This window comes from Epinephelus moara, chromosome 22 (assembly GCF_006386435.1).
Source record: "Epinephelus moara isolate mb chromosome 22, YSFRI_EMoa_1.0, whole genome shotgun sequence".
Lineage (NCBI taxonomy): Eukaryota > Metazoa > Chordata > Actinopteri > Perciformes > Serranidae > Epinephelus > Epinephelus moara.
In genome coordinates, this window is record NC_065527.1 from 22,057,149 (window position 1) to 22,074,262 (window position 17,114).

The 17,114-nt window shown below is 41.4% G+C and overlaps 2 protein-coding genes across 4 annotated transcripts in view; one reads left to right on the top strand and one right to left on the bottom strand.

Moving 5' to 3' along the window:
• Positions 1-876: 876 nt before the first annotated feature.
• Positions 877-12,764, bottom strand: pbxip1a (pre-B-cell leukemia homeobox interacting protein 1a). Of its 3 annotated transcripts, none has more exons than XM_050034163.1 (10): positions 12,453-12,764; positions 11,502-11,629; positions 10,620-10,704; positions 10,436-10,491; positions 8,636-9,281; positions 6,413-6,649; positions 5,400-5,443; positions 5,155-5,250; positions 4,797-4,977; positions 877-4,665 (listed from the first exon to the last, which is right to left on the bottom strand). In XM_050034163.1, exons 2-10 carry the CDS (start codon positions 11,571-11,573, stop codon positions 3,614-3,616), a joined length of 2,469 nt encoding a protein of 822 aa, XP_049890120.1. In that variant the 5' UTR covers positions 11,574-11,629; positions 12,453-12,764; the 3' UTR covers positions 877-3,613. The 3 variants fall into 3 exon arrangements, with proteins under 3 accessions (XP_049890120.1, XP_049890119.1, XP_049890121.1); XM_050034162.1 differs by having other exon boundaries at positions 12,448-12,764; XM_050034164.1 differs by lacking the exon at positions 12,453-12,764 and adding an exon at positions 12,206-12,408.
• Positions 12,765-14,602: 1,838 nt separating this feature from the next.
• cks1b (CDC28 protein kinase regulatory subunit 1B) overlaps positions 14,603-17,114 on the top strand; it is a 5,660-nt gene continuing 3,148 nt past the window's right edge. Inside the window, exons 1-3 of the mRNA XM_050034188.1 lie at positions 14,603-14,737; positions 14,962-15,029; positions 15,218-15,345. Of these exons, the coding sequence (XP_049890145.1) occupies positions 14,971-15,029; positions 15,218-15,345 (187 nt within the window). The 5' untranslated portion in view covers positions 14,603-14,737; positions 14,962-14,970. The remainder of the gene's footprint in view (positions 14,738-14,961; positions 15,030-15,217; positions 15,346-17,114) is intronic.

A 17,114-nucleotide genomic window follows, 5' to 3' on the forward strand; every position in this document is an offset into this window, starting at 1 on the left:
TAAAGCATTTTAGGGACCATGGTGATGGATGGCTTAGTGAACAGGCCTACTGGGCACTGCAAAAACAGGCACGACAACCAAAAAGAGACACAGAACTGCCACAAAGCAACCAAAAAAATACACAAACAACTACAAAAAGACACAAAATAACCACAAAGAGACACAAAATGACCACAGAGAGGTGTGAAACCACCACAAAGTCTGTGTGTCTTGCTCCTATGTAGAACAGGTAGTGGGGCCTTTTGCATATCTGAGCCCAGGGACTCACTGTCTCATAATCCGCCCATGAAAAAGGGGATGACGGTATCAGGGATTGCTGAAGTTTTTTTTTTTGTTTTAGCATTTTAACTTTCTCAAGATCGTCTATTAGCTTATAATGTGCTGCAGTTACCTTCTTTGAGAACCATGTTCCACCCTAAAAAAGAAATCCCAGAGAGATAAATACCAGCCCATGCAGAAATGCTTGCATGGTGACTTATTTGTAGAATTCAAAGAATGACAAGCTGCAGTTTCGTAGTGACTGATTGTTCTCAATTGTTGCTTACATTCTCGTTCTGCATATCAGGTCAGCCGCTGACTGGCTGGTTCATGTATCATGTAAAGGCTCAAAGAGAGTTCGTGCCAGTGAGCGTGTAAGCTCCTGCTCCTGAGTGTTTAATCTAGATGTAAATATTTTAGTTTGGCATCATAGCTGTGATAATAGATGCCTGTCATGCCAACACTTCCATTTCCCATCAGAGTGTGAGTCAGACACTGCGAGTCACACATGTCTGGGTACCTCTGTAAATTTTTCAGTACTAAAACAGCTCCATTCTGAAGCACGGGATTTATCCTGTCTCCTTGTGAATCAGCTGAAGCGTTTCAATAAAGACAAACTTTATATATTTCATGATGAAAAATTTATTGAACTGAACAGTGACTTCCTAAAAGAGAACATGACTGATGATGAAATTAAAAATGACCAAACATTTTCAATACAGTTGTCCAGGGATCAGTAACATGCATATCAGAGCCAGTTCCTACATTAGCAGTAAGCACAGAGCCCTACTGCCGTCCCACAAAGACACAACTACTTCTCAAATATTGATTAAACGTTCATAAACGTGTTTCATTAAAGGATTCATCTGATGACATTAGGCTTTCTTCCGATCCCTTTGGTCTAAAAACTTTCAAAATAAAAAGTTCCTCTGTGCAAACAGCAGAGAACGTGAACAAAAAATCCGTTCAACACTTCATGTGTAAACCCTATGACATTCATTCTCTGCCCGATAAACAGCAGTAAGCAGTGTAAACTTCTCTTCTCAATTTCGTCGAAGCAAATGAAATCCAAGACCTCTCGTCCAATCTAAGATATTCAGAATAATAAAGGCACGTAAGCAGTAGCTGGCAAACTAAATCTCTGAAAACCAAAGTAACGGAAAACGTCACCATTTCCACATTCAATGTGTATGGCCTTGGACAAAGTCTCGTTTAAAAAAAAAAAAAAAAGGAAAAGAGTTGCAGTGTACTGACAGAATAAATAAACAAGAAACACTCCAAAGCTTCTATCAACCGTTGAAAAATGAGAACCAACAATCACAATCTGTCGACTTTAACTTCACATCCACCTAAAGAGGGAAAACGTAATGATCGAATCAGACTAGAGTCAAACACTTAAACAAAAATCCATTGTCTCAAAAGACTAGCCAACAGTGGAGAGCTGTTCTGCAATACTTCTTTGCTTTGAGTCTTTTTCAACATTTTGCCCCACTCCTTAAAATTAAAACTGAAAAAGAAAATGCAGCATCCTCATTTGACCATTCACTATATCACTTGTGTGCATGTTAACATCAACTTGCTAACAAAATAAGAGAAAACTGGAAATAATATATGTACTGGTTTGTCTCCCAATCTAGTTTGCGGCACATTAACTTTTTTTGACTGCTCTGGGATACCCAGTATATGTAGATCATGTGTTGGAGGTCCCCATGGCTACATAACAAAAAGAGAACTAATGGTCTAAAAAACATAAAAGAGAAAGAAGAAACTTTGCTGCAAACGTGAATGTTTGAGAAAAGTGCTAAAGTGGTTTTAGCAGTCATAAATGTAGCTATGGCTATCTCTTTGTCCTATTGCTTTTTTTTTTTTTTTTTTTTTGCTTTTTTTGGAGCAGCACTGACATTTCACAAACCGGTTCCTGGTTGCTCAGCACATCTGCCGTCAACTGACAGTTTCATCGGAGGATGAAAAGTCCTTGAAATCTAGAAACCAAACGCTCAGGGCTCTCAAACAGTGCTCCGTGTGTGTTTGCCCAAATCTACTGAAGAGCTGCTGACACAAAACTGGTCTGACCTGATCTGATTCTTATCACTGAAAGAACTGGGATCTCATCCTCTGGGATTAGACAGCTACACCTGACTTGAGGCAAATGGTATCTGCAAAAAAAATTCTCAGCATTTGTTTTAACCTGTTCGCAGCAGTAGTAGGTTATTTTCACACAGTCAGAGGACAGAGAAGTATTTCACTGACTGACAACTTATATAATACTGTATGAACTTTAAGGAATATATTTAATCATTGCAATTATGCCCAACAGAATTATTTTTGCAAATACCATCTCCTTAAAGGAATACTTTAGCCATAAAATACATTTATCAATTGATTACACTCTCCCTGTTACACTGAATTTGCCTCTATGGTGAATGAAAAACATTTTTGATAATCCTATTTTACAACAGCAAAACTATATTAAAACATTTATTTACAAACTCTCACACAACTCATGCAGTATAATCCAAGTCTCATATATATCCGGTCGTATGCTCAGTGCTTCTCAAACACATGCATTTTAGCCAAAACCTAACCATTTAAGACACTTCTGCATAGGAGCAGCGAGCCTGGGCAAGTGCGTGCGTTTGATCTCTGCTCATGCATTCCACTGAGTTGTTAAGGCGCGCGACTCATCTGTGCGTGAGACTGTTTATGCAGACATGTTTTAAATATTACTGTTTTAGTGAAACTGCATGTGTTTGGAAAGTACTGAGGATATATGATGCATGAATTGTGTGAGGGTTTGTAAAGAGATGTTTTGATATGATTTTGCTGTTGTAACATGCGGACCCCAGTGACTTAAATTGTTTGCTGTTTTTGGATTCTTTGTTTACCTTAGAGGCGTGCCAGAAAAACAAAGTTTTCTTCAGGAATTCATTGTAACACCGGGTAAGTAACGGATGCACAAATGGTAATTTTGTGGGTGAAGTATTCCTTTAACTGCCATTTTTTGCGTGTGATCTGAATATTTTCAGTTTGAATTCATATGATAAACTGCAACATGCACTATGTATTGAGAAAACACTATATAGCAGAGGAAAATCCACACAACACATTACTGAAGGACTTCTCATTAGGAGGCATGACCTGACAGAGGTAGGTAACAACAACTAAGTCCAAAATGACAAGTACAAGTCTAGCTTATAATTAAAGACTCAGAGGGACACATTTATGAGAGGCACGACCACTCTGTACCAGAAGCTACTACAATTACAGCTCTGAGGAGAATGTAGGCAAGAAATGTCCTATAAAACCACCACTTGTTGTAGCGTTGTTTTTTACTCAGTTCCCCCTCTCTGTCTATTTAAACTGTGGCCGCAAACTTCCACAGGGCTTCTCGTTCAAACTCCTCCATCTCCTCCTCCAGGGAGTCGTCGTCCTTCTGCCCGCCGTCATCTAAAACGTCTACCATGTCCTCCAGAATGTCTGCCACATCCTCCGCAAAGTCACTGAAAAGAACCCTGTCGTGGATAAACACGCCATCCTCAAAGAACTCTGCAGTCAGCTTCCTGATCTTGTCTTTGCTCTCAGGTGAAGATCCTTCAAGCTTGCTCAGGTAGCCCTCCAGCAGTTCCTCAAACTCGGGCAGCTCCACTGGGTAGAGGCCCTCCTTGCTGGCGCAGTCCTCCACAGATCTGCAGCCCAGCTGGGGGCGGACATTGCGTCTGAGCTTCTGCTCCTGGTCTCCCCAGAAGTCGTTGTGCTTGTGTTGGTGAGGCTGACGGGGCTGCTGGTGCTGATGCTGGTGCTGATGCTGGTGCTGATGGTGGCTGTGGGAGTTTTTACCAGGCCGGCTGTGCCACGGTTTCTCCTTCCTCCTCTCCTCTCTGTCCATTTTGCGCTCGTCCTTCTTCCTCTCCCACTCGTCCTGGTGTTTCCTCCATGCCTCTTTGTGAGAGTTTTGCTTCTGAGGCTTCCACTCTTTCTCCTTTCTCTCCTCTTTGTCTCTCCATCCTCCATCTTTGCTGTGCTTCCAATCTTTCTCGCCCCTCCGCTCTTTCTTTTCGTCTTTCTTCCAGTGGTCCCGCTCACTGTTTTTGCCCTTGTTCCCTTTCCATTTGGACTCCTGTGGCTTCTTCTTGCCCCACCTCTCTACTTGTTCAGAAAGCTTCTTCTGGATCGCCTCTAAATTATCCCTCACTCGCTTCCTGTCGCCTCCATCTTTTTTCATCCCTTGCAGCCTCTTCTTGCTCTCCTCCAGAAGAACTTTCTGTCTATGGAGTTCTTCCTTCAGCCGGCCTCCCTCATTTTTGTCCGTCCTACTCTCAGGTCCAGCTGCTTTCTGGTCTGTCTGACCATCTTTGTCACTGGGGGGAGGGGCTGAGCTTGAGGCAGCTGGGGGCATTTCTTGATCAGCTGTGAAGGATTGTGTGAAGATATCAAAGTTATGATTGGTTTGATGGTTAACTATATCAGAAAGGTCAAAAGATTAGCACTATGCAGAATCAATTTTCATATCATGGTACCCGATGTTTGCCACATCATACCTGTGAGCTGGCTGAGCTCGGTCACTCTGGACCTCAGACTCTCCAGCTCTTTCTTCAGCTCAGGCAGGGACGACAGCTCCTCCTTCAGCTTTGCATTTTCTTTTTCCATATCTGCTTTACCCGTCTCATCACCGCTTGCTGCTACTGCTTTCAGCGCTAAGTCAAGTTCTTCTTTCTGAGACTGAGAAATAAGAAAAATAGCAACATTCACAATGCAGACAGGTGCCACAGTCCAGGCTAGGTTATAAAATAATCAAAAATATTTAATTAAAACGTGCTGTCTGTATATTGCAATGCATTAAAACATCACAGACGGGTGAAACATTATCATTAGCATCAATATAACTGGCGTACTGACCCGTAGTTGAGCCTCTAGCTGAGCGATTTGCTGGTTTTCCTGTGTCAGTTTATCCAATAGCTCTTTCATATCCTGTGGATCACTGCTAAGCCAGTCCTGGAGTGAAAATCATTGGCAAATGAATAAAACACAGATTTTTTAAATAATCCTATCTTTAGCATGTGTCTTTTAAGTTTTAAGACTAAAGTTTTCTTTTAACACTACTGTACAGACACAGACTGGAGTAAGAAACGACAGGAACAGACCTGGCTTTGTTCTCCATCACTCAGTTCAGAGCCGTCAAAGTCACCTGTCAAATAAGAAAGCGACATGTCTTTCAAACAAGTCTTACAACAGGCGTTTTTATTGACATACAGCTGCCAAAGTGCCTTACAGCTGCACAAGCTGCTTTTGTTGTTAAGCGCATTCTACGAGCTCAGGCACTCCCTGTGCACAGAAGCTATTTATTTAGGCAGAATGTTTTAAATTCCTAATTTGCCTAACCAAGCAATTTGCCAGCCATATTAAAAGGGATAGTTCACCCCAGAATCAAAAATACACATTCTTCTTCCTTCACTCCTGACAGTTGGCAGATGTAGTTCGGTACAAAGAAAAAAGTTCCTACATGAAACTGCTCACAGCAAGGTCTGTGGATTATCTTGAGTAACCAGGTCGTGATTTATGCAAAGAGACTGTTAAGTTTTTCAGAGGAAAAATATGTAGATTTAATTTTGGGGTGAACTGTCCCTTTAACTTTCCCCTCAACTTTAGTGCCCTGAACATCCAGTGAGTCCTTCCAAACAGTAACAAAAAGGGTTATTGTACAATTCATTCAGAGTGTGCATTATTTGCCATTTTCTGCTGCCACTGCATGAAGTGTCAGGCCAGATAAGTGCTCAGGCAAGCTATTGAGCGTTAGCCAGTTAGCACAGAAGCTTACACTGCTGTCTTATCTTTGGTATTGGACGTACCATTATTCAGGTCAGAGAGGAAACCTGTTGACACAGTGCAGCTTAGTCAACAAGATCTTAAGGCAGACATTTATGTACTGTTGACAGCTAGTGAAAAAAAATGTGCTTATCTAATCTGCAAATATTGCCATTGTCAAAATAGCAAGTGTGTAATGATGTCATTTTTTGACAATATTTACAATACACCTGTAAAATGTTAGACCTCTGATGTAACAGTAAATGTGACTCAAAGTAGTGCCTCTTATTGTACTGGATTGTGAAAAGCAGAAGCAAGCGAGCAGGTTTAGTCATGTGTTAGAGGAACTCACCTGAGAGGAAGAGGGAACCTAAGAAGAGCAGGATCAGAGAACCCACAATGCATTTGTTCATGGAGAACCATGGCTTTTCCTCCTCCTTCTTCTCGGCCAGCTTGAACTCCACTTCCTCTTCCTCATCTTCCTCATCTGATGTTCTTGGTCTTGGTGCCTCAAAAGGGGGGACATTCCTCCTCCTCAGTCCGTCATCAAAACCGCTTGTGTCGCCCAAATCAAAACTGCTGGATGGTTCTATGGGAGGGAGACATGATAAGGGGGAGAACATCCTGAACATGAAAAAGCAACAACAACACAGCAGAGTGCCGTCACATTTTATAATGTATTCTTGAGAAAGATTATGACTCTGAGCCTAAACTTAAACCACATGTATTCAAATGTGGCCCAGAATCGCTCCAACAAATCATCTTGACATCTTTGGCTACATAAGTGTCAGAACCAAAATGATAATTATCTACTGGCAGCCTTTCCCAGAATCTAAGCAACTACACAAACTGCAAAACACAACAGTGTGTAAACAGTATGTGGAAAAAAAAGGGTGACAAAAAAGTCAGTGTTGCCGGTGGAAACGGATGACATTTTCTTACTAAATTACAACAACAGTCATTTCATGCATGGGGTTTTCTTCATTTTCTCAGCAGGGTGTACGCCTCCCTGTCATACTGATATATCACTCTCCAGATGCTAGTGTGACACAGATAAGAAACATGTTAACCAATTCTTCTGCAAGAGGACTCTCATTTCCCGCTCCTATTGACTGGTGCTGATTAAAGAGATGCCTAAACCACTTACTTTGCTCAAGGCTGTGTTACCAGCGGGGCCTAAGACCCTCTAGGGGCCCACATAAGCCTCAGCTTCACTGTGTGGCAGTTGGTTCATGGTAGTATGATCAATTGTAATTTTGTTGGGGATAGGCGCTACTAAAGCACAATATAAACTGGAATAATAACAAAACAGGTCCTGCTTTATTACCTGATATCAAGGCCCTGGAAATGTGAAATCTCAAAACAGTGTGCACCATATCTTTGAGACGATGTGAAGCAGGATTTGAGGTATGTTTAATCAAGTTACCAAACAGAATATCTGCTGCCATCTATCAGTCCAGCTGAGAAAAACTGTACCAATGCACAGAGATTGAGAGGAATGTGGGATCAGTGGGAGCCAAGCAACTTATTTTTGCTCTGGGGACCGCACAGCAGATGGACTCTGCTCTCCATTTCTGAAAGCTAGCTGGAAGATTAGGTGTTCAGAAGTGATGGATTATTTGTTTCATTTTATTTGTCTACTTTGTTGCAGAGCACAATCTCCCAGCTGCTGGTGGCCAAACTGCCATAATGAACATGGCTGTCTCTAGAGGCAGCTAACAGAAGATTTTTGTCTTGTTAAAGTGATGTCTGTATAAATTTAGGAGGAACCAGTGTGATTGCATTGTTATCTATTAGACTGCATTCACACCAAATCTAGAGTTGCAGCGATTAGCTGCAAGGTTGTGTGGAAGTGTCACTTACAAATGGCCAATTTGTGGGGGAGTGGAGGGTGGAGAGAAAACTCCCCATCTCAACAACTGAGTATTTGTCTTCGGTAATTTTGTTTATGTTGGCTTAAAAAAGGTCTGTCTGTGTCCTTTTGCTCATCATTACTGTAGTGTCTTTACTGCCACAAAAGAAAGACATGGCTGCACACGCAACCAAAGTGAGTACTCTCCTTTAAAGGATAGTACACACTAGCTGTTCATTTTTTTTACTCCCCATAATATTCAACAATAAAGACAGAATGTATAACTTGTTCCTGTGGACTGTGGGCGTCTTTGTGGTCTGATTGCCGGTTATGTGATTGGCCCCTGCAGCATAACATTGAGTTGTGTTTCTCCAAAAGTTGAATCTGTCCCCACGCAGCCCCATCGCTGCACCCTCGACGTCCTACCCACACTCAAATGAATGTAAGGAGTGGCCTTTTTGCTGTAACACCAGATTTGGTGTGAATGCAGGATAAGAGCAATAGTTTCTGTCTCTCACAGTTTCATTTGTATTTTTGAAGGTATACAATTTTTCAAGAAAGAAAAATAGCCTAACAATAGTTCCCAGTTTGGAGACCACTGTACTAGAGAATACTCATCGACTACATCTTAATTATTTTCTTCAAAATAAAGATCACTCAGTTTCACAGCCTGACTTATCGTGCATATATCATCATAAATATCCCTGTAGACTGATCTCATACCTTCGTCTTCTTCTCTCTCATCCTGGAACACTGTCTCAGATGGCTCTGTCTCCTCCTTTTCCACAGCTGCCTCCTCTGCTTCCTCCTCCTCCTCCTCCTCCTCCTCCTCTGCCTCTACTGAACCAATAGTCTCTGGCACAGGACTATCACTAATGGGGCTTTCTGCCGCCAGGCTCTCTACGACTTGGCTTGGGGGCTCTGTGCTCTTTGAGACAAAGCTGATATCAGCTTCAACATGAGAGGGAGGATCAGTGGCCGTAATGGTCTCTGTGGGGACAGTGACCTCAGGTTCAGCAGTGAAGACAGGAGTCTCCCCAATATCAGCAGGCGTGTCAAGCACTGGCTCTGTAGAGACAGGGATCTCAGTCAGGGGTGGAGCGGAGCAGGACTCCTCTGGCTCAACTGTCAGGAGATCAGCAGCAGGAATATCGAGTGGAGCCCCCAAATCAATGTTGGTGACAAAGGGCGTGGCTTCCAGGTGCTCATTGTCACTGGGGGAGCTGGTTACAATGTCATGGATGATTGGAGGCTGACTCTCCATGTCAAGGTCTGGAGGATCAAGAAGGGTGGGTGGGAGAGGACTCATCCGGACTGGACTAGACGGGATGGGACCCAAACTGGACTCTGGAGAGGTCTCTTGACAAACCTGGAAGAACATAAAGTCAGGAAGGGAAATAAAACTATCTGTTATATTTTGACATCATCTTTTTTGACCTTCATTGCAATTAAGTGTTATTTTGTTTCCTAGGGGATCCATGTTCCCTCAGTCTGTATTGTCTACAGTACTTCTCTTTCATGCAATGACTTCATATGCTGCCCAAAGTGACGTTTTCCAGAGAACAGGTCTCAACTTCTCAAATTATACTGGGCGTAGGCACTGGCATCAAAAGACTGAGGCAGTTTTCCAGTTACCTTACTGAAAACACAAGATCAAATGTGGCTCACAGTCTACTGAGGATACTTGCGGTGTATCTCTACAATTTCCATGACACATTTCGCTCTGTAAACATGGGTGCATAATATTAACTGTAGAAGGAGTTTGATGACTATGTTAGCATTACAGGGCTTAATGCTCAATTTTTGATTGTTATCCCCAGATCCGATCTTTCTGTCCAACTTTTCAGAGACCATATGTGACATCCGTGTGAATGGATCTCTGTCCTCACATGCAAGCAATAACGTCACACACATGTGCGTTGGCAAGACAGGCATTAGTGGAAAACATGAATGACATAGCAGAGCATGCTTCATCTCCAAAATTTGCTGTGGTGGTTGGATGACAGCTCTTCATATGTTGATGATGAGAGTGAAAAAACAAAGCAACACAAAGGCCATAGCATTAGCTCAGCTATTGTTGGTAGCTTTATGGAGAGAGCAGTGGGTGCGGAAGAGGAGTCAGAGGAGATGTGGCCTCGATGACGAGGGTTTCACAGGGGAACAATTCCTGCAAAACTTTAGGATGTCCATTTTCGTTTTCTTCTTCTGTGGTTTTAGTGGACTGCTCCGAAAGTGTATGGTGAGTTATCTGCGCCTGTGCAGTACAGTCTAAACCATGGATGTATGGGAAAAACACAGATGTATTCCGATACGATCATTCTCACAGCAATTGCATAGCAAATGATCGGACATGTATCGGATTTAGGACCACAGAAATCTGATTACTGTGTTCACACTACTCTGAAAAAAATCTGATCTGTTTCACATAAGAGCAAAAAAGGTGGATTTTGCCATGGTTTTATTGAATCTGTTTAAATAATTTATGCCTTGAATGTATCATTGCATAGGTTATTGTGTACCAACCTGATGGCCTTCTTCAGACAGAACAGTTTCTACTGGAATGTCACTCGCAGCAGCTCCTGAAACAACATTCACACAACATTAAAACTAAAATATGAAACCAAAGAATTGGTATAAAGGTAGCTTTTTCGGCCTAAATGTCAATTTATGTCACAACCCTAGCCAGTAGCCACAGATCTTGACTTACCTGTCACATCCTCAGAGAGACTCGGGACATCCCCCAGGCTCTCAGTGCCGTCATCTACTGGCCCGACATTCTCAACAGCTGCCTCCTGTGGAGTCAGAAGACCCAGGGAGGTGAAGCTTTCTACAAGCATTTACATGAATATATTGGTAACATTTGCCCTTGACATTTACGCACACCCGTTACAGGCATGCATGCACATGCACAGAAGCCTGGGCTTGAAAGCAAACCCATATGTCTTGTCTATCTTCTGTCACTGTAATTGATTCGTGGGAATTTTTTTTTTCACTTTTAACAATGAAGTAGATGCTGAGTTGGATTTCTCGAATAACAGTTTCTGAAAGACTTTACAACAGCAGCTAAAAATTACAGTTCCACTTACATTTAGGATTTGTTATCGTCAAATGTGATTGTTATACATGTTAATAAATGATTCTCCATTGCTTAACTTTGTGACAGACACTCAGTTGTCATATTAAGCATGCTCTTGTATAAATGGAGTGAACAAATATTACCTCTCTGTATAATGCAATAAAATGCAACACCACACACTACAGACACTTTATCCTTCATAACCTTCAGTTTTATTTGTATGAAATTAGTTTCAGGTGGGTGTACCTGATAAACTGAGAAAGGATCTTCTGCCTATTACAATATAAATAGTTTGTCCTTTATAGCCTGTCAGACAGCTATGAACAAATACTTGCACATAGAAATGAAACTGCCCCAACTGTATCACCATGGGAAGCTCAGGGGTGCAAGTACAGACCTGCCATACTTCAAATGAACTTGTATTCATGAGCAAGGCAAATGACAATCCTCCAAATTATATCCAGGCACCCAGAGTTTCAAGTTTCAGTTTCCTGAGCTGGTTCTCTGACATACCTCAGGGGAGAGGAGGGTCCAGCTGTTGGTGGAGGACCCACTGCTGCCTGTGCTGTTGCTGTTGTCAGACATCGCCCTCTGCAGGCTCAATGTGGCACAGCACGGTGCAGACTCAGCTTTATGATTTTCTGCAGACGACGACAGAAACAACGTGTCTTCATTGAACATGTCTGATGCATACACTGCATGCCTTGTGGGAGTTAACAGGATTATCTCGATGTAGTAATCTGACTGCAACATGGTCATTAGTGTTGGTATAGGTAGGCTAACTACCTAAATCATAAGTAGACACAGATCTGAGCATAAAAATACACACAAAATGACAAACTACGTCTCATTTTCTGCAATATTTTGATGGTGATTATGTAAATAAGAGTCTAAGAGGGCACAATTATGCAACACCGTTACCGTTGGGAGCCTAATTCACCGCACACACGGGATAAAGACCAGATTGTCGTTGATACAAGTTATGTAACGGTGTGTTGGCATCCATAATGTACTGCTGCGCAGCTTAAAAAAGGTTCAATCACAAGACACAGGAATCTCCTCATTGTATTCATCACCAGTGCTATTTCCAGCCAGCCATTCATTCATATCCAACCATCCAGTCAATCTGTGTGGCAGTTAAATTACCAAAAATGGTCAAACCCCAGACACGAGCGGCTCATTGATGCAGGCACGAGCAAACAGCGGTTAATACTCACATGTCGAGAGCACTATGTGCGCTAAGCTTCAGGTTTGCACGAGTAAAACACACATTTAAGGGGCTGTAATTGTTGTAGCAACCAAATTCAGGGTTCACTCCTAATGGTAAACAAAGGATGGTAGGCTGAATATTCCCACTCCCACTCTTCCGCGTTCTCACTCAGGCCCCGCTGCTCGCGAGCGCTCTTCAAACACCTGCTCCACTCCATTAAATTAAAAACAAAGAAGACGTTTTATTTACCCAACTTGTTTACACCTCAGTCGCTCGCTGTTTTTCTCTTCAAACGTTTTGTTTTTTAGTATGAACAACGCTCCTCTCTTCCCGTGAACTTGGGAACTTTGGGAATTCCAAGCTGCGTCACGTAAACCAAGGCGCCTCTCGTCCAATGGGATTTCAGGAGAGGCTGTGGAGCTCCCGCCCCCGAACCAAGGCTGGACCAATCAGATAGAAGTGTCGTGTCAGGAAAACGACGCACAGCCGAGCGTGATTGACGTCTGCAGGTGAAAGTAGCAGGTGATAGACGCTAGTTCTTAATAATACAACTTCATGTGTGAACCTAGGTCTCAAGATGCATGCGTGTTCATATATATACACAGAAGGGAGAGGCTACCAGGACCAGCCGCACACTGACACGTCTGCAGAGCTATATTTGAACTGCGGGACTTACCACAGTGGACAGCCCCTCGACTCCGGTTGCTCCACTGTGGACATCGGTTTCATCATCTTACTGCCTTTTCTCTAAAATTAGTCTGTTAACTGTTTTGTCTGTGCTAGATAAATTTACTTCAACATCTCAACATAACACCCACACAAACAAAACTGGAGCCTGTGGTGTCAGACAGATTATTGTATATGCAGATTGCAGTGATAAAAGTATCCAGATCCTTTACTACAGTGTAAAACTACCCACTACATGTCATAGGTGGATTATGCAACAAAGGGCCCCTGGGCAAGGATATGCAAAAGGCCCCATGGTTTCTCTGGAGCAAAACACACAGACTTTGTGGTTGTATTGCCTCTTTTGTGTTGTTTTGTGTCTCTTTGTTGTTGTTGTTGTTGTTGTTGTTGTTGTTGTTATGCATCTTTTTGGGGTTTTGCATCTCTTTGGGCTCATTTTGAGTCTCTGTGGTTGTTTTGCCACTTTGGCCATCTCCTTTTATTTCCTGTGCATCTCTTTGTGGTCTTCTTGTGTCTCTTTCAGGTCATTTTGAGCCTCTTCTTGATCAGTGTGCGTTAATTTGAATGACATTTTGCAAGTGAGGGCCAGGTGAGCCCTTGACTCTTTGGGCCCCTGAGCCTGTGCCTGTTCGGCCTATTCAGTAATCCATCCATGATTATTATGCAAGGAGAATTTTCATTTTGCAGCCAGTCAACATTGCATCATACTTTCAAAGTTGATCATATTTTGTATGTGACATCTGTAAATAATCTCCAAAGTAGTTAGGAACTGTCAAATAAATGAAGCTGACTAAAAAGTAAAAGATTTCCTGGTCAAATGTACAAGTATTAAGTACCATAAAAAGGAAAAACTATAAAATCTAGTTAAGTAGAGGGGCCTTAAAAAAATGTTACCAAGCACCTGAGTATGCATGCATTTAGTTACTTTCTACCATTAGTGGTTTATTTATTCCCCAATTTGTGATGTCTTCACACAGTTACAGATTCTGTCATCTTTAATAAACATTTTATTGTAGGAGTTATTTAATTGATATGATGTTATATGGCACATAATAACTCTTGTATTTGTAAAGGATAAAATGCAGAGATGCAAAGAGGCCATATATTTCTGTTTCTGTTGATAAACATGTAGGGTACAAAGTATTTGTAGCCTACAATTTATGCCAAAAATATACCTTTAAACATTCTTTCAGGTGTAGCAGTGGTGTTGGAAGGTACACCTTATTTATAATTAGCCAAACACGTAGCCAGATTTCCGTCCTGAGAAACAGTTTATCAAAATTTTTACAGTGACTTTGTAATTAAATTTACAGTGTAGAGACATAAGGATTATGGCAGAGATTAATAAAGACATTTTAAAAAAAATTAAAAAAAATCTACTTTTAAAAGAAGTTGTTTAAAATGGAAGTAAATCATTAGAAAGTCTAAGTTGAAAAAGACACTTGAAAGCTACACATGATCAAGTGAACATATCTGGGTCACTGGTTATGCAATGACATTAAAGTATGTCACGTTTGAATTGGCAGTGACAACAGGAAAAAAATACGTCTCATGTTTAGATAGTATTGTATAATTTCAGGAAGTTTTGCACTAGCTTTTTCCTTCCTGACCAATTACGAGTCCCTGCAGTAATGACGTACATTTCCTGCGACGGACAGAACAGACCAATGGCAAGAGAGTTGTCCTGGTGGATTGACCAATGGGATGAGACGAGGTCTATTTGAACGGTGAAAAGCGGGCTAGCAAACATTCGAGAGGGAAACAAAGAGGGACCAACATCCTACTACGGTTGGACGCGAAAAACTGGATTCATTTACTTTTTCATATCAGGATACTTTGGCAGTTATATCAGGTAACGTTGAAGCTTCATTAAGTGCGCCACACAGTAGCAGAAGCAAAGTTTGGTGTTTACGGAAGTTGTCAAAGATAACGGTTGTTCTCGGCGACGTTAGCTTAACTGTTAGCCACACTCGCTTAGCGGTGCGAACTGAAACTTGCTGCCACGTTGTCCACAAAAATATTCATCTAATTTTCCTCATTGCTGCTTCTGACAAATGTTACTATCCTCTCCACTAGGTCTTCGCAATGTCTCACAAACAGATATACTACTCTGATAAATATGACGACGACAAATACGAGTACAGGTGTGTATGGCTAATGTTTATCCAGCATTCAGTTTAACTGTGTCAGCGTGTCACCGTTATGCTGTGAGAGTTCCTGCAAGGTGGCATCGTAACTTTGAAAAATGAATCTTAAGTTATGTATCACGATATGTCATAATCATCATTTGGTGGAGTGATTTTCTTATAACATCCGTCCTTGTTTTCTAAAGGCATGTCATGCTACCCAAAGACATTGCAAAGCGTGTACCCAAGACACATTTGATGTCTGAGACAGAGTGGAGGAATCTGGGGGTCCAGCAGAGCCAAGGATGGGTGCATTACATGATCCACCAGCCAGGTATTTTATCTTGTTTTCTAGGTTAATGTCTACCACAACTGATCTGAAGATATACCAGTGGTAAACAAGCTGTCATAAATCTTGTCTTCATGGCTGTCTGATTGAGACTGTTTATTTGATCCTTTTATTTTCATTGAGATCTGCAACACTTCTTCAAATAGTTGTCAACTATTATATAAGTTGCCAATTAATTTGATCACCGGTTTGAGTATTTTTTTTATAGGAAATAAGTCACGATACCGGACTCCTGCTTCTAAAATGTGAATGTTTTCTGTTTTTTTTTTTTACTCCTATATGACAGTACACTGAATATCTTTGAGGTGTGGATAAAACAAGACATTTTAGGACATCCTCTTGGGCTCTGGGAAACGCACACCGGCATTTTCCACCATGTTCTGGAATCTTATAGACCAAACAATTAATAGATCAACTGAGGAAATGGACAGATTGATCTTGTCAGTGAAAATAATTGTTAGTTGCAGCCCTATTATCAAGCATAGTAGACATGACATACACAATGGGGCCATTGGATGTAGCTGTAGACCTTCAAATGTCTGCAGGTTTCACGAAAGCACAATGCCATAATAAATGAGCAGCCACTAGCCTTTGGTTATTATGATTAAGTGTGAAAATGGGATTCTGATCTTTAACAATGTTAAGCAAAAGTGTATACATTTAGATATTTGAGAGTCAAATGCATTGAATGGCTTCTGTGCCTTTTTTCTTAAGTCCGCATTTTTTAGTAGAGGCATTGTTTGACTGCAGGGCACACTAACTCTATAAGCAACTGTTTGTTTTACAGTTATCATGTGCTTCATCTGTATATTTAACAAAAAAAAAAAAAGTGACCACAAGCTGAAACTAACCGGCACATGACAGTGCTGATGGCTGACATGTTGCTAGTTTTTAGCTGAACTTGATTTAAAGTTAAAGCCGGCTTTGTATTTTGTATGCCCTCTTTATTTTAGCCATATCATTGCCAATGGGAGCTGAGACTTGGTGTGCGGTGTATTTTTTCCTTTTTTCATGAATTTTATGTGTATCCAGCACCCACTCCAAATGGACCTTGGGATGTGCGTGTTTTTTGACTATTTTTTCAGTAAAGGGACCCATCCCATCTAGATGCCTTTCAAGTAGAGAATGAGAGATGTGAAGTCCTATGTGTGAATCTGACGTTAAAGCGGGTTAAGTTACACCTTTTTTGAAGTAGTGGGACAGATTAGTGGTAAACGGTTCCATAGATTTGGTGACCATGAGCATATGCACAGTGGGTGTCAACTCCAGCCACACCCTTTATTCAGAAATATTGGAATAGCAGTCACAAGAGTCAAGTTTCCCCATAAGGAATAAAGCATCACAATAAGTGTCATTATCTCTTATGTATTGTCAGGGTATCCGCGGATCCTTGAAAAGTCTTAAAGTCTTAAATTCATGTATCTAAAAGTAAGGCCTGAAAACGTCTTAAATTCATTAGAAATGTCTCAGATTGGTCTTAAATTCATTACTCAAAGGTCTTAAAATTGTTGCGGAAGGAATATTTAATCTGACTTTATTTCTTTTCTTTTTTTTTTATTCTCGCGGCATTTTTCTGTGAGTATCCATGCGCCGTCCAATAACGGGCTTAACGGCGTGCGCTGGCCACCTGGCACTCAATATGCTGCTGTAGTGGTTTGTTTTCCAGACATGTGAGTATCTTTGAGCAGTGAAAGTTATTATTTATGACTTTTTACTTGTCGGCAGTGATTTGTTTTCCACAGAGCTCTACGTGC

Coding starts and splice junctions, on each gene's coding strand:
- pbxip1a (XM_050034163.1), bottom strand. CDS start 11,573: ATGTCTGACAACAGCAACAGCACAGGCAGCAGTGGGTCCTCCACCAAC. Junction 10,705..11,501: donor GGACCCTCCTCTCCCCTGAG/GTATGTCAGAGA, acceptor CTGACTCCACAG/GAGGCAGCTGTTGAGAATGT. Junction 4,666..4,796: donor CGAGCTCAGCCAGCTCACAG/GTATGATGTGGC, acceptor AATCCTTCACAG/CTGATCAAGAAATGCCCCCA.